At 44.3% G+C, this 23,191-nt stretch overlaps 1 protein-coding gene across 1 annotated transcript in view; it reads left to right on the forward strand.

Annotated features, from left to right (window-relative positions):
* Positions 1-23,191, forward strand: part of LOC144751952 (Fc receptor-like protein 5) — a 98,422-nt gene that overhangs the window by 12,050 nt on the left and 63,181 nt on the right. Inside the window, exon 3 of the mRNA XM_078639915.1 lies at positions 5,330-5,677. Coding sequence (XP_078496041.1) covers positions 5,330-5,677 — 348 coding nt within the window. The remainder of the gene's footprint in view (positions 1-5,329; positions 5,678-23,191) is intronic.

The following is a 23,191-nucleotide window of genomic DNA, read 5'->3' on the forward strand; positions in this document are numbered from 1 at the left end:
CATAATTCAGTCTGCATCGCAATGTAAAAGAACATTTCCAAATTGATACACAACTCTTTTAAAATGTCAACAAATCCATCAATTTCTGGGTACCACAGCATAGGGTTGTCTCTCAATTTTGAGAATGTGTTCAGAAATGCTACAAGTTCACTTTTGTTTCGTGGCACATGAACATGCACTTCTCCCACCTTTTCTATAATGAGTAAGCAAAAGCTTCTCCCTCATCCTGTTTATTATTTTCCTCAACTAGATCTGGTGGTTTCTTTTTCTTATCCAGTTTCCTTGCTAGGTCTGGTGGTCTCTTTTTCTTCTCATGTTTTCTTGCCCACTTGTCTCCTAATTTATCAAACCCATTGCATTTGAAAATATATGTAATTATTTCTGCAGTGTGCAATTGCATTTCTGAAGAACACATGTTCTCATTTGCCTCATCATTCATAGGTACCCTGAAATATTTCTGAAATGGAAAACTTCCAGACACATCAATTTCATATTTTTGAGCCAAATTAGTCAGTCTATCATGTGTAGTTTCTGCACATGTAGCTGTTTCCTTACTAAGGGAAATTAATTCTTTCTCCTGACACTGGTTCCCATTTTCATGATTTAAATAGCAAGGACTGTTAATGTTTTCATGTTCAAATGTTGATTTTAAAGCACTAAGCTGTTTCTCATTTTAAGGGTCTGGGTTAATTTGTTCCCCCTTGCTCTCTATATTTTTTATCACTCCTGCTTCCTCAAAGCAGGTTTGAAAAATCCCATCTTCAAATATATTCATTTTACCCTGGGTTTCAGATGTTGTAAAAATCAATTTCCACAACGTTCCAGTGCTTGGATTGTCTGAGGTAATTTCTCTTCAATAACCTGTGAATTCTGAGTTTCTGAAATCAACCCTGACATAGTTACTCCTGCAGTTCTTTGAACCTTTTGTAGGGGCCATATTAATTGGGACAGTCACAATTTTCCTAGGCACTGCCTGTGCATCTGCAGTTTGTGATATTTGGTCTGAATCAGTCACATTTGAAGAAGGAATTGGTCCAAATGGGAAGTAACGCCATCTGTAACATTTGAAGAAGTAACACTTGGAGATATCACTGTCAGTGCTGAATCAACAGGTAGTGGGTTAATCTGAAATGTCTGCACAGTTCTTTCAGTCTGTGTTTCTCTCTGTTTAACAGACGCCGTCGCCACTGTAGTACTTACTGGTAGAATATTATCAGTATTTTTAATGGGGACTACATAAGATGGCAAACACTTAGTTAACAATGCATCCATTATTTCATCCCCTGAATCACTATTTATTTGAAGCTTTTTGTCATCATTAATTCCCTTCTCCTGTATCTGGTGCTTTACCTATTTATCCTCACTTACTTGTCTCTTGCTGATTTTTCCCACATGCTTAAAGCCGCAAATTGTGCAGCTCTAGATTGTGGCTTTATTTCACAGAACACTTCCCTTAATTTGTCCATTTTCAATTCAAATGTACCATCTTTTGGAACCCTCACAGGACCTTTTTTCCAGTAATCTTGCACCATTGGTGAACTCAGATACATGAATTTTGTCGCAAATTGTAGACATAAAATGCACAGGTGTTCCTTTAGGAGCATCACCAATTAAACATTTTTTTTTACTTTACCTCCCAACAGTTTCTTTAAACCTTTAAACAATTTCATTTCTGCAATAGTTCAATGCAATTTCTTTTTTCCAATGCTGTCAGTTTCAATTTCAGTCAGTTTAACTCCTACTACTGACACTCTCAACTGCAATATTGTCTATGTTTTCCTTAATCAAAATTCTGTTAGTAACAACATAAAAACATTCGCTACTCTGCCTGTCCCACTAAATAAAGGATACATTTCTTTTCACTGCGAGTAACACATTCTGCTTACTCTACACAAAGTAAGAACTTCTGTTTACTCTTCAAAAACTGCAAGTAAATCCCTTCCGCTTACCCTTCACTCAAGCTCAGAAGAACCTGCTACTCCTTCAGTGTTACCCTTTCTAGGTGATATAAAACCAAAGTTTCACCAGCGAACTCTTTGCTATCAATCACTCTCACATTTACACAGAAAATAGTCCCATATGTGACGCTGCCTACCCTACCTAGTTTCTCAGTGTTATTCCATTAGACGAGTAACCTCACTGCGGTGTGGTTTCTGTCGCCACCCGCTATTCATTTCCAGACAACATAAAAAAAGATGCTAACTTTTCATGTTAAGAAAATATAATCAATAATCAAAAATTCTGTCCTATGAAATTGCCAATATAATCAATAAAACCATCAAGTCAAAATGAGCAAAATTTCACTAACAGTCAAAGCCCTTACTATTTTTTCAACACTTCAAAAAAATAAAGCATATCTTCTAGCACATTGACAACATTTCACATTCCTACTGATACTCACACCACTCCAGCATTTGCTTTCTTACATTACCTTCCAGTACTGCCTTGCCAGTCTTCAGGTTCTGAGCATTGGAAATCAGGACTTTTGAGAATGTGGACATTTATCTAACTTGGGCAATTATTTTCTAGCGCTATTTAGGCTTTAAACTAACCTATGCTCCTTTTGGTGACGGTGTTAACCTTACCTCTGCTACCAGAAACTGATCCAGCAGTAATTTCACGTTAATATCTCAATGCAAAACATCATTTACCTCTAGTTTACCGCTTTAAAGGTTATGAACCTTTGCCACCGTGTATCACTTTCAGGAGACTTTACATAAACATGAAAAATCTAAATGCAATTAACATTTAAGCCAATAAAGAAAATTGTGAATATTTAAAGGGTTTTATTTTCTAGTCAAAACTTAAGTTTCTCTGACCCTTTATTCAATAGTCAAATATCATTCAGGTTGCAGAATTGGAAAACAGGAAAAACAGAATGAATACAGAACATATTATAGGTTGCATACAAAGCACTCCATAATGGAGGGAATGAGGCATCAAATGTCAGTCATAATTTTTTAAAGAGTTTCGGAAAATATAATTCAAGAGTGTGTTTTGCAAGGCTAATCAATAATTAATAATTAATAATTGGCAAAAATCTCCCATAAAGAGAAATAAATGTATAAGACAAATAATTTTTTTCAAAACTAGCTAATTTGTCAAAGCATAAACTTAGAGCTTTAGCATCTGAAAGGAAAACCTGTTCTATCAGTTGCTCTTTATGCCCTGATTTGTTCATCTGTCTCTCTGTGTCTCACACAGAGAGGCTTCCCTCCCTTCACAAGAACACAGAGGAATGTATATGCCTTGCCAAAAATATGACGTACAAGGCTAGCCTATGCCTCTCTGAAAACCTTTTTGGGAGCAAGGCCCCCCTCCTCCCTCTGACTCTCCTCGGACGCAATCTCCTCCCAGGCTGCACCGCGACGTTCATGTACCTAACCCATGTGATGTCTGCTCAGATCTGCTCCCTCTCCTCATCTCTCCTCTAAAACAGACACACCCCCTAAGAGTCATTATTTCTACTCTAATTCTGTGCTGACTATACTAATAATGTTGCAGTTTCAGTAGAAACTTTCACTGTGATTGGTTAGCATGGGTGACATGAGGGTTTCATTATCCTGTTCTCATTGCAAATCCAACCCATACTGGTTCTGACAATAGGGGCTTAATGCTAAGAACAATATACATAACATGTATCAGTAAGAACTTTTCGTGCAACAAAATGTATCACTCAATTTCCTGTCTCTCTTTCACATCGCACACAGGGATGACACTTTCCCACAAACACTGGTACATTACCACAATGACAGGAGTGTACAGTTCAGTGTGGCCTTGTCCCTTGTGTCTTCACTTGAGGCACTTGGCAGTTCATGCAGCTGGCACAATCCTCTGCGCATGCATCTCTCATTCAGCACACTGCTAACAATTCTCAGTCTAAAAAGCAGGGCTGTCTTTAAAAATGACAGCAGTCACACAGTGCTGCACACTCCAGTGTGGGGAAATCTACTGGGCCTCTAAACCCCTGCCCTATTATATACTAGGGACTTATAGGTAGTTTGAATCCCCCCCGCCCTATTATTACTAATGACCACATATCTTTTTCTTCAGAGCACTGGCCCTGTTTAGCAGTCAGTTACCACTAGTATCAGTCAAAATCATGGGGGTGAACATGGTAAAAAAGGATGACTTTCTCACAAATATATATACCAACTAATGGAATAGATGGGACTCAGAAATGTTCTTATAGGTCTTGATTGGCAGGATTTAATTTGGCCGGAAGTAGAATGGATGTTAAGCTGCTATTCTAAACTGTTTTCCTTCAGTCACTCGTGATTAAGAGTAGCCTAGGTGGTAGCAGGGAAAAACTTTGAATCCATTACCCTTTCACCTGTTGCCCCGCCCTTCCAGGGACAGAAATCTGGAGAAACAAAACGTTGTGTTGGTACAGTTGGGAAACCTAAATTGCTCCACTAGGGGTAGGTATATGAAAACTTTACACATCCCTTAATCCATTATGCTAATGCATGAGTATCCATTAAATTTCTATAGAAGGTTTTGCTTCCTTTTAGGTTAACCCTGTGAATGTTTGTGTGTTAAAGGGATTGAATATTTCATTACCACAGACTTTACTAAAGTTCAATGTTGTGATGGTTGGATTATTGAAGGGGTCTCGAAGATCCAGTTGATCAAGGATTTCTCCAAACCAATCAAAAAAGTTACAGATGTGAGCACTAATGGGCGGAGATGCCACATTGCATGGCCAATTAAAGCCATTCCATACACAGATTTCAATGAAGATTCCAAACAGAATTATAAGCAAGGGGTAAACTTTCTTGGGTAAGGGGCTTGCTTCAATGTAGGCTATATAGGTTAGTAGCGTGTGTCTTCTTTTATTGTGTCACACATTCTAGGTGTTGTGCTGATGTTGTATGTCACAATATTGAGGTCATTAATATTCACCAATAACAATATTGAGTCGACTATATCAACTACCATTATAACGATGAGGTAAGCATCTATAGGGAAGTATAGATTTACTGTTCTAAACTCCACATCTACTTACTATGCTGATATAGAGGTAGTTGATATAGTGGAGTTAATGTTTTGTCGGTTGATATTTCGACCACATTATTAGAACCCCCACCCTAACAGGAGATGGGGCCTCACCCTGTGTCAATATAATTGAGTCCACAAACCCGAACATTAAAAAGGCTCAAGTTTTCTTGGACATTCTAGATGTGTAGATAGATATCATCTCCGTTCCTATAATGTTTTGACCATAGAATGAAGGAAATTAATGACTTTCAGTTTTTTGCTCGTTTTATTACAGTCATCCATGATTCCTAGGGCTAACTAATAATCTACAATTTACGTTAAATTACAGCTGAATTTAACCGGTCTGTCCAGCAAGACGATCATGGGACCTGGAGAAGTTCAGTCATTCTTCCGTGCTCCTACTCGCCAGTACGTTCTACACCACATAGCGGCAGATGGCTAACGAATGGGCTAATGATATTAACAAGAGATAACACCAGAGACCACACATTTATTACTAAGGACAGAGGCCAGCTCAGCCTCCCATGGGAGTCTGAAGGGAACAATATCTCTATCACTATCATGAACCTTCAGACTGACGACGGGGGACAGTACTCCTGTGAAGTGTCCCTATTGTTGATTGGAACCAGTGACTTGCTGAAAAAGGAGGCATTGTTTAACCTGGATATAACCAAAGGTAAGAAAGTAACAATGTGCACATCTTTTCTTGGTGTTCTCAAACTGTTATCCATGGTCGAACTTGCCTGAGGGCATTGTGGCATGGTGAGCAAAAAAACAATGGATTTAACCCAGATCTCTTGACTGGGGTGAATGTTTGATTTGCTCTGCATTCTGTCCATCATAGTGTGTCTTTTGCTATTGGGCAATTGGGCAATTGGGCAGTGCCTGGGGTTCTGGCCTGACAGGTCATGGGGGGTGGGGGTTCTTTTATTTTGCCTACTTATGGGCCTGTTTTCAGCCTTGGCTTCTCACGTGAATCAGTAGTAGGTCTGGGAGGTGGGGGGGAATAAAAATTAAACAATGACTTACCTGCCGGCTAGCTGGTTGGCCGCTGCCTTTCTTGCGTCCTCTTCCTGGCTTTTGTTGCAACAGGAAGCAGGATGGGCTCCCCTAAGCCAATCGCATTGCTGCATTAAAGCATTGTGATTGGTCTGAGTGCCTTGGTTCGGCGCTCAGATGGGGAATTGAAGCCTGGGCATCTCCTCCACCCAGGCTGGTATGCATTCTGGGTGGAGAACATTCATGAACCCTTAGGAGGGTGTAACACTTCTCCACCCCTGAGCAGCCCAGCCTCACCCCACAAAACTGTCCCAGCACAGAAAAAGAAAATGATAATAACATTGTGTTATCATTTTTTTTTGTGCTGGATGGCAGTGAGGCAACGCTTCTCCACTTAGCGGAGGAGCCGCCCCTGCCTGTTTCATCTTCTGATGGGCTTGTATCTTACCTTTGATTTCTCTTATATTAAGCCAAACATTCCATGTATCTAGCTCAAATCCATGCAGTCTCCCACACCTTGAAAAACACTTTTTACAGCTTGGCTTTACAATTTCAAAACTGCCCCAATTTACAAACATCGGACACTTTTTAAGTGATCAGATTTGCTAATGGAGGGGTGACTTTAATTTTGGTGCCCGGGCCCATTCTCTGTCTCCGTCTGACATTGCTGTACTCATAGTGTAAGCACTATTGAAGGCAGAATAGTCAGAAAGCACATGGCCCTGGTTTAATCTTGACTTCCATGGTACCGTAAGACAAAGGCTACTAGACACCAGCACACAGTTTTTATACCAGGATCTCCCGTATGATACAAAACAGTTCATTAAAACACCTACCAAATTTAGTCAGACCTGTGGCTTATGCATATTCATCATCCTCGTCATTTTTTGTTGTTTTTTTTAATCACATCTAATGTGTTCGCTATCACAATTCTTATATATTGGAAGAGAAAGCCCCACTCAAAAGGGAGATGATCTACTGATAACCAAATATGTATTACTCTGTGGCAGTCGACACTGTAGATATGGCTCAGTCACACTTTCAATCTAAAAGGTATTTTTTTATTTAACTATACCCTTGGCCCCAATGACAAAATTTGGTATACGCTTAAAATTGTCAAGTACAGTCCATGCAATTCCACGAAGGAGAAAAAAGTTGAGAGGTGTCAAAAATGTTATCGTATTTTAGCTGCCATAGGAAATTTTGCTTGCACCTACAACAAAAAACACTAAACAGATTTGAACCAAAGTAAGCATGAATATAGAACTTTTCTCCAAAAGTATGCTTTTGTTGGTTCGATGTAAATCCGTTTGGAAGTATTTGGAGTTACTAGTTGTAGGAGAGTAGGATCTGCTTCTTATAGTTATCCCCAATTTTTGCTGATATATCACTGTTTTCAACTTAGACTGACTGGGATCCTGCTATTCAGGACTCCAGTCTATCTGCTTTCTCCTCTAAATTTATTGCATGTACTTTAGGTAAACTCCAGATTGGATACTGGGGTACAGTCCCTTATCAGTCCCTAGTATATGGTACACCATGTACCCAGTGCATAGGTACACCAGAGGCATCCAAGGGGCTGAAGCATATATTGTGCCACCCCTGGGAGGTCATTCAAAATAACACCACAGGTCTGCTACTGCAGTCTGTGTAGGTTGATGCATGCAACCCTTACTTAGATATAGATTACATATATCTATTCTAAATCACTGCACATATAAACCTATCAGTCACCCCTATGGCAGGCCTTATCAATCCTGAAGGCAGGGTGCTTGGTTTTATGTGAGAGGGTGCCCCTGCGGCCTTCGGAACCGATTTTCCGGTGTTGTCTGTGATGCAGCCAACCATATGTATTTAAGTGTATTATAACCTTGTGGTAAATGCTAACTTTAAAATGGCTGCTTAGAAACATGTCGTGTTTGGTGTCAAACACCTTGGAATCATACCTCCCCACCAGTAACTGGCTGGGGAGATATGATTATATCCTTCTAGAGTGACTTATGTGAAACACCGGTACATCCGGTACCAGCTTTCTCGACCTGGGCATCATAAAATGGATGTTGCCAGCCACAGACACGAGTCTGCCCTCCTGCTGCTGAGCCAAGCTCGAGCAAAGGAAGGCCTGACAATAGGTTTGCTGTCACAGGGAGGTGTGACCACCTCCCAGACAAGCTTTAGTGTAATGGGGCTGGGTTGGTGCACTCAGAGTGCCAGAAAGTCTGCATTGGGAGCAAATTTGGTGTCCCTGTGCATAGTCCAGCTCAAACCAGTTGCAGGAGCCATTTTCTCCTGCTTTGGCACGAAACTGGACAAAGGACATGTTTGTAGCCACCCCTCTGTCCTGACCCTCCCCAAGGTGGGTCCCCAGAGTTAGTACAACCTCTTCCTTGGGTATATAGTAGGAAACCTGACTACAGGACTTTAGATTTTACCTGGACTAAACTCTGCAAGCAGAAACCAAGTACTTAGATGGTCTACACTTCACTGGATGACAGAAGAATCTCCCTTGGAGTAAAGGAGTTACTCCCCAGCAGCAGCAGGCACCTTAATGCATCTGACCAGTTCACAACTCTCAAGCTCCTGAGGACTCTGAGGATTTGTGCAACACAGGAGGTGGGTTCCCGAGTGTCTCGGAGGCTGATCTGCTCTCTCAGTAATCCTGAGATCAATATCCCTCGTGGGGACCGTGTAAACCGAACCACTGGGCAACATGTACTTTTGCAGCTGCATATGCTTCTTGGCAATCCCTGAGGTTGTGCTTTGGGCTTCTAATAGTCTTGACCCCACACAACACTTCTGCTGAGGATATCCAGCCTTTACACCACGAGTGCTCCATGGGCTGGTACTTTGTGATTCAGCTTGAGGTCCCTTTGTGATCCCTGGTCTGTTGGCCTGTGGGTCCCTGCGAGGGTAACTTTGATTTCCGGTGAGCTTCCTGGTTGCTTTCGACATGCCCCGACTCCCCATAACATGGAGAGTCTCCTGGACCTTGCTGGTCTTTACCGTATCTTCTTTCTTCTGCCTGCGTGGGTTGCATTTGCCAAGGCTTGTTGGTGTTCAATCCGGACACTGACCCCTCAGCACTCAACATCCTTCATGATACAGCTCACCTACGGACTTTGGTCATCGTTGACATCTCTTGGTCCCCGTGGTTGCAGAGTCAAGCATCCTATCTTCACACCTGAAGCACCCAACATCGGTTGGGTGCTTCAACATTGGCACCCAACATTCGTCTACCGGGCCCCTGGTCACCCTGAAGTGACCCAGACTCTGTCCCCTCTGCTTTCAGGTTCTTCTCACCTCGGATCCAAGTGTGGATTCCACCGGACACTTTTCATCTTCACCGCAGCAGCACTTCTTCACATCACACCATTGAAAACTATGAGAGTTTCCGACACCACTTGACCCCCATGCACCTGCTCCTCTGGGATAGGTAACACAGGTACCTCAGTACTCACAAGGGTGCTGGCCTTAGAATCTTCTATGTTCCAAAGGGTTTGCTTGAAGTCCTCTCCGAAGTGTCCTTAAACTGTCATTTCCCAACCTCGATTTTCCCATAGGGTTGTACGGAGCTCGCGTCTGTGTTCCTACACTGCACCCATCCTTCGTGGGCTCCCTATGTCACTCCTTTGGGTGTTTCTTTGGGGTCCCAGCGATTCTACATGCTCTAGGCACTGTGTCTAGTAAAGACGTTGTTGTTATACTATTTTTTTAGTATATGGTAGATATAAGCTCCTCACTCTAAGAGAAGAGAATGCTAATAATTACACAGTCTTGAAGAGTGCTCTCATTTATGGGTTTGGCTTAACCACTGAGCAATACAGGATTCAGTTCAGAGACACCCAGAAGGCACAGACTCAGCACTGGGTTGACTTTGTAGTTTGTGCTACTAAGGCATTGGAAGGCTGGTTACCTGGCAGTAAAGTGTATGATTTTAGAGGATTGTACAATTTAATTATTAGGGAGCAGCTCCTTAATAATTGGCGAAATCAGTTGTTGCATCAGTACCTGGTGGATTCTGATATGACCTCTCCCCAAGAATTGGGAAAGAAGGCAGACAAATGGGTCAGAACCAGGGTGAAGCAGAAAGCTCAGAACCAAGGTGGTCACTCTAAAAAGCAAGATTCTAAAGCCTCAGATAAGGGTGGGTTGAAGGGTAAAGACCAGAAGTCTTCACAAGGGCCCCAAACGTCTTCATCTGGGGGGGGGGGGGGATGACAATCAAACAAGGGAAGAGGCAAAAAAAACCTTGGTGCTATATCTGTAAGGATAAGAACCATTGGACAAAGGATGCTGACTGTCGAAAGGCCAAGGAATCTACTCCAACCACCACTGCCCCTAAAGCAACTGTTCCCCCTAGTTCAGATCAAAGTGGTGGTACACAGAATAAGGGTGTGTAAGGGTTAACACTGGGATCTGAGATGGATTCTGCCATAGTCAGAGTTCCAACTCAGGCTGTGTTAGTCTGTGATGGAGGCATGGATATTGCCTCTTTATTTGTCAGTCCCAGTAATCTGGGCAAATACAGGGGTTCCCTTTGATCAATGGTAAGGAGGCCATGGCATACATGGACACAGGTGCAAGTATCACAATGGTGGCAAAATATCATCTGGACCCTGAACAGATCACACTTGATGAGATGTACCAAGTGACCAATGCAAGCAATGTCAGGACAAACCATTTCTTGGCAGTTGTGAATTTCACCTGGGGAAGGGTAACTGGCCCTAAGAAGGTTGTGGTAAGTGCAGACCTCCCTGTTGAATGCTTATTGGGCAATGATTTAGAAACTTCAGCATGGGCTGAAGTGGAACTCATGATACATGCAGAAATGCTGGGCATCCCTGCAGATGTGTTTGCCATGACTAGGTCACAGGCAAAAATGTCTTACACTGAACAGGCCCTGGATCCTGGAATAATGGACCAGGTGCCTTCCAAGAGAAGGAGCAGTAGGGATTCCCCACTGCCTCATAATACAGATCAGTCTCTTGAGGGAGATGATCTTAGTCCTGAAGAAGGAACTGTCTCGAGGAACTTCAACCTGATCAGGTTGAGTTCTTGGGGATAGGGGGCCCTTCCGGGGCAGATCTGAGACAGGAGCAGCTGAGCTACCCCTCTTTTGAACACCTCAGACAGCAAGTTGCTGCTGAGGCTGCTGGGAGTACCAGTGGGTCACACAGGATCTACTGGGATGATGGATTCTGATATTCAGAGGATAGAGACCCCAAACCTGGTGCTACCAGGAGGTTGGTTATACCTCTGAAGTTTAGTGGCTTCCTATTGACACTGGCACATGATATCCAATTGGCAGGAAACTTAGGGTAAAACAAGACCTGGGACAGACTTGTTCCTCACTTTCATTGGCCTCATATGTCAGAAGACACAAAGGCATTTTGTCGCTCCTGTGTCACTTGCCAAGCCAGTGGTAAGGCAGATGGCACTACAAAGGCCCCCCTGACACCACTACCTGTGGCTGGGGTTCCCTTTCAGAGGGTGGGGATTAACATTGTTGGTCCCATGGATCCTCAAACTGCATCTGGGCACAGATTCATACTAGGGGTGGTGGACCATGCCACCAGGTATCCAGAAGCAATTCCACTTAGGACTACCACAGCTCCAGTAGTGGCTAGAGCCCTCCTGGGAATGTTTTCCAGAGTGGATTTTCCTAAGGAGGTAGTATCAATCAGACAGAGATGCAAACTTTATGTCTGGTTACTTGACTGCTATATTGAATGAGTGTGGAGTAAATTACAAATGTACCACCCCTTTTTACCCATAATGCAAAGGGTTAGTTGAGAGATTCAACAAAACTCTCAATGGCATGAGAGAGCAATGGCATCAGAAGAGGACTCTCTCTAGTTATTATTGTGGATTGTTTTGTTCCCTGCTCACTTATTTTCTATATGACTTTGTCCTTATGTTGTGTTTAGTAGTGAAATTTGTCTACTAAGGGTAAATTATTCTAGCCAAGACATAAATATTTTGACTGTATGGTGTGCTGTAATTAGAACCTCATCCCCAATTTGCAGGGTAGCCAGTAATCGCAAAAGGCCTGGCATGACCAAAAGGCAGTGTTGACTGTTTATCAGCCAGGACAGAAAGTATGGGTGTTGGAGCCTGTGGCCCCATCAGCCCTCCAAGACCAGTGGAGTGGCCCTCATACAATCATGGAGCAGAAGGGAGAGGTTACCTTGGAACTCCCAGGAGCCCCCAGAGGGTGCTCCATGTGAACAGACTCAAGCCATATGTTGACAGGGAAGACATGGGCTTGCTCATGGCTACTGATGAGAGACAGGAAGAAGAGAGTGGTCCACTTCCTGACCTGCTCTCACAGAACCCTGATGATGGTTCAGTGGATAATGTAGCCTTGGCAGGCAGCCTCACTGACCAGCAGCAAACTGATTGTAGGAAAGTCCTCAATCAGTACAGACAAATGTTTTCACTGACTCCAAGTCAGACTACCTGGTGTACTCATGAAGTGGACGCAGGTGACAGTCTGCCTGTTAAAATAAGATTTACAGGCATCCAGACCATGTCAGGGACTGTATCAGGACTGAATTCCAGAAAATGTTGGAACTGGGAGTAGTTAAGCCCTCAGATAGTCCTTGGGGTAGTCCAGTGGTTTTGGTACCAAACCTCACACCCAGGGTTGTAAGAGTGAGATGAGGTTCTGTGTTAACTACAGGAGTCTCAATGCAGTAATTAGGACTGATGCCCATCCAATAGCCAGGGCAGATGAACTTATAGATACTTTGGCCTCAGCCAAGTTCCTGAGTACATTTGACCTGAAAGCTGGCTACTGGCATTCGGATTAGCTGAGGATGCAAAGCCAAAAACAGCATTCTCAACCCTTCGTGTGCACTACGAATTTGTGGTGATGCCCTTTGGCTTGAAGAATGCACCTGCCACTTTTCAAAGGTTGGTGAACAAAGTCCTTACATTCCTGGAAACCGATAGTGCAGCTTATCTAGATGATATTGCTGTCTTTAGATCCACCTGGTAGGATCACCTGGTCCACCTAAGATAGGTTTTGGAGGCTCTGCAAAAAGCAGGCCTCACTATCAAGGCCACCACGTGCCAGATAGTGCAGAGTAAGGTTGTATACCTAGGCCACCTTGTGGGTGGAGGTCAGGTTCAACCATTGCAGAGCAAAATCCAGATCATAATGGACTGGGTTGCTCCAACTATCCAAACTCGGGTCAGAGCTTTCTTGGGCCTGACTTGGGTATTACAGGAGGTTTGTCAAAGGATATGGATCTATAGTGACCACTTTGAATGATTTAACTTCCAAAATAATGCCTAAGAAAGTTCAATGGACAGTTAGCTGTCAAAAGGTATTTGATGACCTGAAGCAGGCCATGTGCACTGCTCCCATTCTGCAAAATCCTGACTATTCCAAACAATTCATTTTTCAAACTTAGGCATCAGAGTTAGAGGTAGAGGCTGTGTTATCACAACTGAATGAAGAGGGTCAGGATCAGCCAGTAGCTTTTATTAGCATAAAGCTGATCCCCAGAGAGAAACGTTGGTCAGCTATTGAGACAGAAGCCTTTGCTGGGGTTTGGGTCTTGAAGATGATGAGGCCATACTTGTTAGGCACTCACTTCATTGTTCAGACAGACCATAAGTCCTTCTTATGTCTAAAACAGATGAAGGGTGAAAACCACAAACATTTGGTTGCAGGAGCCATTTGCTCCTCATCTGGCATGAAACTGGACAAAGGACATGGGAGTAGCCACCCCTCTGTCCTGACCCTTCCCTAGGTGGGTCCCCAGAGTTAGTCAAACCCCTTCCTTGGGTATAAAGTAAAAAACCTGACTACAGGACTTTGTATTTCACCTGGAATAAACTCTGCAAGCAGAAACCAAGTACTTCGACGGTCTACACTTCACTGGACGACAGAAGAATCTCCCTTGGAGTAAAGGAGTTACTCACCTGCAGCAGCAGGCACCTTAAAGCATCGGATCGGTTTGCATCTCCTGAGGTCCTGAGGACTCCGAAGATTTCTGCAACACAGGAGGTGGGTTCCCGAGTGTCTCTGAGATGGATCTGCTCTCTCAGCAATCCTGAGACCAGTATCCCTCGTGGGGACCGTGCAACCTGAACCCCTGTGCACTGTGTACTTTTGCAGCTGCATATGCTTCTTGGCAATCCCTGAGGCTATGCATTGGGCTCCGTGTAGTCCTGACCCGAGCAGTATTTCCACCGAAGGTTTCCAGCCTCCACTCCACGAGTGCTCCGTGGGCTGGTACTTTGTGATTCAGCTCTCGATCTTTGGTCCGTTGGCCTGTGGGTTCCAGCGAGGGGAACTTTGACTTCTGGTGGGCTTCCAGGTTGCGTCAGACTTGCCCTGACTCTCCATAGCTTGAAGAGTCTTCTGGACCTTGCTGGTCCTCACCGTAACTTGTTTCCTCTGCCCGCATTGGTTGCATTTGCCAAGGCTTGTTGGTGTTCATTCCGGACACCGACCCCTCAGCACTCAATATCCTTTGTGAGACAGCTCACCTCCGTACTTTGGTCATCGTCAACATCTTCTGTTCTGCTGAATGCAGAGTCAAGCATCCGATTTTCACACCTGAAGCAGCCGACATCGGGGGGCTTCGTCTACCGAGCCCCTGGTCACCCAGAAGTGACCCAGACTCTGTCCCCTCTTATTTCAGGTTCTTCTCACCTCGGATCCAGGCTTGGATTCCACTGACACTTTTCATCTTCCCGGCAGCAGCACTTCTTTGCATCACGCTTTGAAAACGACAAGGGTTTCCAACACCACTTGACCCCTATTCACCAAGCTCCTCTGGGATAGGTAACACGGGTACCTCAGTACTCAAAAGGGTGCTGTCCTTAGAACCTTCTATGTTCCAAATGGTTTGCTTGAAGTCCTCTCCGAAGTGTCCTTAAACTGTAATTTCCCAACAGCAACTTTCCCATAAGGTTGTACGGAGCTTGGGTCTTTCAGCCAGATTCATGAAAGGAAATCCGGCTCGCAAAGGGCCAGATTCTGCGAATCTGTCCCTTTGCGAGCGCAATTTTTGCATTTGGGATTCATCATCCCAAATGCAAAAATCGCTAATTGGGAAATCGAATATTTGCGAGGAATTGCTTTTAAGGAATCTCTATTTGAGATTCCTTAAATGCAATTCATTATCCATTTTTTATTTGCGAATTCGCAAATTTGGCCCGCTATTTACCACAAAGTCAAACCTCGTGGTAAATAGCGAAAACTTAGAAAAATGCACTTAAGTGCATTTTTCTAAGTTTAATGTTACACACACACATGTCCCAAGGACATGTGTGTGCGTAACACCAGCATCCAATGTCATTTCAGGGGTGCAACAGGGTGTCCATTGGACACCCCTGCACCCTTGAAATCGCAAAATCAAAATGCGAATCGCTAATAGCGATTCGCACATTGATATGTCTTCCCATTCATTCCTATGAGCCTTTAGGCCCATAGGAATGAATGGGTAGTTATTCCTTATTTGCGATTAGCAATTAGCTAATCGCAAATAAGGAAGCTGTAGGAATCGCAATAAATATTGCGATTCCTACATGAATCCCGTTTTGCGAGTCTGTAATAGCGATTCCTTATTATTCGCTATTACAGACACGCAAAACATGCCGATGATGAATCTGGCTGAAAGTTCCTACACTGCACCCGTCTTTCGTGGGCTCCCTGTGTCGCTCCTTTGGGTGGTTGCTTGGGTTTCCAACGATTCTACATGCTCTAGGCACTGTGTCTAGTGAAGTTGTTGTTGTTATACCATTTGCTTAGTATGTGGTTCTGTCTCCCTCTGGAGCCCGCAGTGTATTGTGCTATTTACTATTGTTCTATTGATTAAGTATAGTGTGCCTTGTGCTCTAATCTCATAAAGAGTTTAGTTGAGAGTGTTTAGCACTAAATGCATATATTTTTTATAACACTTGTATGGTTCTCCTTTCATTTGGTTTCACAGAAGGTTCTGATCTGGTAAAACAAGCTGCTTTACATTCCTTCAAGACTTAGCGTGAAGGCTGCTTTCCATAGTCACCACTAGGATAGCTTTCATAAAGGTTATTTTTAACCTAATCACCATAAGGGTCATTTGTACTGGTACAGGGTGCCCACTTTAATTAGTGGACAACATATACCAGGCCAACTTCTCACACTAGTGTTTGTAAAAAAGGTGCTGGGTGCAATTGAAAGGGATAACACTTTTGTATATTTTGTCGGTAGAAAAGCCATGTTTTGATTAGGAACTTTGGCCTTGTTTGAGGAATAAACCTGAAATTTGGAAGATACCCTCAATACAAGTTGGGCATAGTGCGGTGGCGTATTTACTACATGGGGTAAATACCCTTAGCCTGGGGTGAGGTATGTAGCACGTGTGGTGAATAACAACTATTCAAGTCTAAAATGAATCATAACATTCCCCATCTGTATTTAATTTGATATGTTTTGCCTTTTCTAAGGCCTTTTCCACAATAAATTCCGGTAGGTTTTCCTTCGGAAAACAAATGATAATTCTGATTGTTGTACAAACTTTTGTTTGCACAGGAATTGCGATTATCCTATTACCATGATTAGAGAATCTGGATTTCATTAAAGACCTGGAGGCTCACATTATGCATGAACTTTTAATGCAGTCTCTAAGCAGCCGCATACATCATAGTTAAAAGGTTCCATAAAAAGAACATTCAGAATAAATAAAGGGTATGAGTCAACATGAATCTGCCTTTTTAAAATATGGAAATACAGATAAGTCCATAGAATACAATAAACTTCAAAATATCCAAGTAACTTCAGGTGAAAAAATCCAAAGACGGTAAAACTGTAGAAGGATCCAATCATCTCGGAATTAAGAAGAATTATCTGAAAAAGAGATAAAAACGTAAATTTCGAGAAAACCAAAACAAATAAAAAGACAATAAAATTGTATCACAATAAATATAAATCAATATGTTAGAACTGTAAGCAAGATTGTAAAAAGGTAATACAGATTATTTAGTCAAGGCTGTAAACATAGTAAGCAAATAGAAAGGAACATATTATCAGGGAGGGATGGGTGGGATAGTGTGAGCCTCCGTGTCTTTAATGAAATCCAGATTCTCTAGTCATGGTAATAGGAGAATCACAATTTCATTACAAGAACAGAAGCTACATTGTGCATGTTGGTAGCTTTGTAAGACTACATCAGACATATGTTCTATAGGCTTACAGTAGTGTCGAGCAAAGGTGCTAGCATTGGACCAATCAACAGCTTTAAGAATATCATCCAGCTTACCACCAGACCAGAGGGACTTGCTGGCCATAGCACTTCTAAGAGAATGAGCCTGATATTAACGTAAATCGACACCTGCTAATTTCATAGCTGTTTTAACCCATCTAGCAATGGAAGTAGAAGAAATAGCTTTATGTGGTTTAACAAAAGAAATGAGTAACTGTTTGACATCAGGGGTAGAAGAATAGACATTCTGTAATTGTACTCTCTTAAACAATCAACCACACAAAGTTTAGGGCAGGAGTCAAAGCGAGGATAGAAAATTGAATCGGACATAGTTTTAGTTCTTCTATAAATTTCAAATTTCACACCAAACATGTTATAGGACCTATTAGAAATCTCTAAAGCTTTGACTTCGGAGAGTCTTCGACAGGAAATAAGACATAAAAGAGTAGCAAGTTTGATTGAGAGGAATTTTCTGTTAAGGAAAGAGTTATCAGGACAACTATTGAAAAAGTCTAAGATTAATTTAAAATTCCAAAGAGAATCATACTTTGGTTTAGGAGGTCTCCTTAGACGGATGCTCTTCATAACTCTATAAATGATAACATTTTTACCTACCATCTTACTATTCACAAGAGTATGAACAGCAGAAATAGCGGATCTATAGCAATTGATGGTTCTATAGCTAAGACCCCTATCAAATTGTTCACAGAGGAAATTAACTATGTCAACAATATGTGCCTTAAGGGAATCCAGGTTCCTCTCCACGCACCAACGAACCCAGGTTCTCCAAATGTGGTTGTATATGTAGTGGGTGCCAGGAGACCATGACTCAGAGGGGAGCTGAAGCTGTAGACGAAAGTCCTGAGATCTCGTTAGATCTCCTGACACTCTCCAAGCAAGAAGGTTCAAACTCCCTGTCTGGATCAGAAGGTGAATTCCACCATCTACGTCTGTTAGGAGATGATCCATGAAAGGGATTAGGAAGGGAGTGTCGTAAGCCAGTTCCAGCGCCATTGGGAACCAAGCCTGAGAAGGCTAGAAGGAAGTTACTAGAACAAAGGATCATTCATTGTTCGATTCTCACTTTCTGTAAAACCCTTTGGAACATAGCAAAGGGGGGAAAGGCATAGCCTCTCAGGTCTTTCCAGGATTGGAGAAAGGCGTTCACAGCTAGAGCTCCGTGATCGGGCATCCAGCTGAAGTACTTTTTTAGTTGAAAAGTTAGTCTGCTTGCAAAAAGGGTCCCCAAACTTTGTTGAGACAGTTGGAAATGGAAACGTCGAGTGTCCAATCGCTGTGTTCTAGAAGAAATCTGGAGTTCCAATCCACCAAGAAGTTGGTCTTGCCTGGAAGGTATTCTGCTTTCAGAACGATTTTGTGTTCTAGACAGAACATCCAGAGTTTCTTGGCCAGATTCGAAAGGTCTGCAGATTTTGTTCCGCCTAGACGATTTATATAGGCCACTGCAGATAGGTTGCCCATCTAAAGACAACTGACCTCCCTTGGAGAAACTGTTTGAAACTCATTAAAGCGTAGAGACCAGCTGTGAGTTTCAAGTAATTTATGTGTTGAGAGGATTCTTCCGGAGACCAGACTCCACCAGTGTTATGATCGAGAACGCAATTTCCCCAACCATGCAGGCTGGCATCTGACTCCAAAACGAATTTGGGTTTTGATCCAAAAATCGCTTTTCCTGTCCATGCTTCCAGGTTTTCCAGCCACCAATTCAGTTCCAACTTGGCATCTAGGTCAAGTGAGATGTGATCTTCGTACCAAAGACCAGATGTCAGGGCTCTCGCTTTCACTCTTTTGAGGGCTAGATAATTCAGAGGTCCAGGAAATATTGCTTGGATAGAGGAGGATAGAAGACCGAGAAGTCTGGCCAGTTCTCGGAGTGGAAAGTCTTCTTTTTTCAGGACATGACAAATGTATTTCTTGATTTTGGTAATCTTCTTGGAAGGAAGAAGGAGGAGACATTTGGATGTATCCACAGTGAAACCCAAAACTTCCATTGACCTTGAAGGAGTCAAGACTGATTTCTCTTAGTTGGTGGAAAAGCCTAGATTTTCGAGAAGGATCATAACTGTTTTCAGATCTTGAGAAATTTGCTAATAAGTTTGGTACTGTGTAAATTATCTACATAAAATTGGTTAGAATCTCTTTAGGATTAGTTTTTCTATTAGTACGCATGTTGTGTTCCAATTCATCGTAAGGGGCAAACATAAAGGGGGGGCGGGGTCAATAACATTTTTATTTGCCTATTACTTGAGTGCCCTTTGATGAATCTGCATCAAGTGTGGCTGGTAGTAAGTTACACCCAGAGCAGGTATTTCAGGGTTCATGAAGATCCACTAGGGAGTCTAAAGTTAAACGGGGGTGAAATATATTTTTGATTTGGTCTTAACTTTGGCACTGTGTGATGAATCTGCACAATGTTCGGTAGGGACTTGGCCTGTTTGGTCGGCACCCGGTGTTTTTAAGTTGATGCAGATCCTTCAATGGGTGGTGGGTAAATTGTTCATTTGCTGATAAAATTGGCACTGTTGTGACAAATCAACACAACACTGGCAAATACTTGGAAGGGTTGGCTTGCTATTAGTATGTCAAGTTTGATGCCAGGCTGTTAAGGGTGAGGCAAAGGTGAAGGTGGAAAATAACCTTTTTGACATGCGTATAACTTTAGTAGTGTTTGATGAATCTTCCTCAAATGTGGCAAGCAGTTAGCAAATTATACCCAGTGCAGGTATTTCTGGTTTTGTGCATATCCAATTGGGAGGCCTGGGGAGGGAAAAGGGCGGAGTGTTAGAAATTGGATTATTTTGGGTGTAGTACTACCCTCCTCAAGAATTAACTACAACCTTTGTCAAGTGAACCCTGTAAGACAATAAATTAACCTGAGCAGACAGGCTTAACTTACACACAATGCGTAAAGTAGGTATGATGTACCAAAACAGTAATAAAATCAAAATGCCAAACCACTAAAATCACAAACAAAAACAGAGTGAAGTTAAATGAAAAAAAGTTACACCAAAATGACATAAATCCAATAAGAAGAACTGGAGATATTAAATGTTAGAATAGTTCCAAGAATCACAAAGTATCATTGATAGTCAATGGTTGGGGTGGCACCTAGGCACAGTTTGAGGCTGACAGCAAAGGAGCACAGGTCGTATATACTAACCAGATTTGTCTTGATAAAAGTTTTTACCTTTTGAATTTCTCCTTCAAGTGCCAATCCACCACAGGAGTACACTTCCAGACCTCATTATTCACCATTCGTGTAATAAAAAATAGAGTACAATTAGCTAGATTTGGCCTTCCGTGGCAGCTGAGGTAGTAAAAAATGTTTTTAAGTGTATGTTGTGTGCGTGCTAGTTGGTGAGTGTGTGTTTACGTGTGAATGTGTTTAAGTGTAAACGCATGAGTGAAACTGAAGATCAAAGGGTTTGTGATGTCATTGCCGCTGTTCCCGACATTTTTCTTCATTGACGTTCATGCTTTCTATTAGCCCAAATAGGTTACACAAGCCAAACTTGTTAACTCCAGGTCCCCTCGACTGTTGCCTGGACCTTTCTGATTTGAAAGGAAAGAATAGGAGGTGCACTCATGATGCCAGCCTTCCAGGGAACAACTCCAATCCACGATTTATCACAAGACTTGTCTGCCTATCGTAGCCAGAAGGGCGCCGCTCGAGAGAGAGACACTTGCCAGCTAGCCAGCTAAACGCTACAGGAGTAGCTTACCAGTTCCGTCTAGCCTGGACACCGGACCCTTGGGTGGAGTGACTGTTTCCCTGGAGGTTGGCCGCAGAGGAGGTGAGAGGCGCGGCGAGCGGGACTGCGACGACCAGCATTCCTGCAGAACACCGCCAGCTGGTTCCTCTTCCCGCCCGCGCCGCGCCCCCTCCCAGTGCCACGCCCCCCGCCTGAACGCTCTTCACCTCTCGCGGCTCCCGCTTCGCGGGCGCCGCTCGAGAGAGAGACACTTGCCAGCTAGCCAGCTAAACGCTACAGGAGTAGCTTACCAGTTCCGTCTTGCCTGGACACCGGACCCTTGGGTGGAGTGACTGTTTCCCTGGAGGTTGGCCGCAGAGGAGGTGAGAGGCGCGGCGAGCGGGACTGCGAGGACCAGCATTCCTGCAGAACACCGCCAGCTGGTTCCTCTTCCCGCCCGCGCCGCGCCCCCTCCCAGTGCCACGCCCCCCGCCTGAACGCTCTTCACCTCTCGCGGCTCCCGCTTCGCGGGCGCCGCTCGAGAGAGAGACACTTGCCAGCTAGCCAGCTAAACGCTACAGGAGTAGCTTACCAGTTCCGTCTTGCCTGGACACCGGACCCTTGGGTGGAGTGACTGTTTCCCTGGAGGTTGGCCGCAGAGGAGGTGAGAGGCGCGGCGAGCGGGACTGCGAGGACCAGCATTCCTGCAGAACACCGCCAGCTGGTTCCTCTTCCCGCCCGCGCCGCGCCCCCTCCCAGTGCCACGCCCCTCGCCTGAACGCTCTTAACCTCTCGCGGCTCCCGCTTCGCGGGCGCCGCTTGAGAGAGAGACACTTGCCAGCTAGCCAGCTAAACGCTACAGGAGTAGCTTACCAGTTCCGTCTTGCCTGGACACCGGACCCTTGGGTGGAGTGACTGTTTCCCTGGAGGTTGGCCGCAGAGGAGGTGAGAGGCGCGGCGAGCGGGACTGCGAGGACCAGCATTCCTGCAGAACACCGCCAGCTGGTTCCTCTTCCCGCCCGCGCCGCGCCCCCTCCCAGTGCCACGCCCCTCGCCTGAACGCTCTTAACCTCTCGCGGCTCCCGCTTCGCGGGCGCCGCTTGAGAGAGAGACACTTGCCAGCTAGCCAGCTAAACGCTACAGGAGTAGCTTACCAGTTCCGTCTTGCCTGGACACCGGACCCTTGGGTGGAGTGACTGTTTCCCTGGAGGTTGGCCGCAGAGGAGGTGAGAGGCGCGGCGAGCGGGACTGCGAGGACCAGCATTCCTGCAGAACACCGCCAGCTGGTTCCTCTTCCCGCCCGCGCCGCGCCCCCTCCCAGTGCCACACCCCCCTGCCATTAATAAGATCTCTTGGTCACGCGCCTCGCGGGACGCGCGCGGGGCGAAGACCGGGCAAAGAGCGGGCCGTTAGAGGCCGGGAGAGACCGGACCGGGCCTCCCCTCTGACGTCTTGTCTGACCCAAGTCTCTGCCCTTGCCCTTATTAGCCTGCTCCCCCCGTTTTTTTCCTCCCCATGGCTGCCAGAGCTTCTAGGAGTAAGTCTGCTCAACAGTCCTCTGGTACACTTGAACATTTTTTTCCCAAGGCCAGTGCTGCGGTTAAGAAAGGTCACACAGTGCCAGACACTCTGCCTGAGGTGAACACTGAAAATGTGTCTGTGGGCCCTCCGGACCCCTCTTTAATTGATGTTAGTACTCCAATACCCCTTCACAACACCCATCTTTCACTTTTGGACAGCATTGACGAGACAATTGAGTCAGTCCTCCAACAACTCAGGACCCCGTCAAACTTATCAAGGGATAGTGAGTCCTTGCGTCCTTCCGGGGTGGTGGAGACCACTCCCTATGTGAATTGTGTGGAAATGACCGAGTCGTTGGTTGGGGGCCAAGTTGTAGTGCTAACGGAACCCGTAGGTAGCAGAGTGGACCATCCGCCGAAAAGGAAAAGGTCAAGGGAGCTAACCGGGGCAAAAAGGGCTAAAGTGGACATATCCAATCCAATACTGGATGCCAGCACGGATATTTCGGCATCTCCCGATATTACTTCCCCGGGTCTTGGGTCTGGTCAAACAGGCTCGCCATTTGTTACAGTTGTACCAGGGTGCTCTGGGCCATTTATATTTGGGGGTCCTCCACCTAATATCACAGATGCTCTAATTAGTTCACTTACGGACATTTTTAAGAATTTATTGGAACCCCTATCTGTTAAATTGGACTCTATAGATGCTAGACTCTCAGCTATAGAAAATGCACACTATAGAAATAGTCCCAGCGGG

This window comes from Lissotriton helveticus, chromosome 4_2 (assembly GCF_964261635.1).
Source record: "Lissotriton helveticus chromosome 4_2, aLisHel1.1, whole genome shotgun sequence".
NCBI lineage: Eukaryota > Metazoa > Chordata > Amphibia > Caudata > Salamandridae > Lissotriton > Lissotriton helveticus.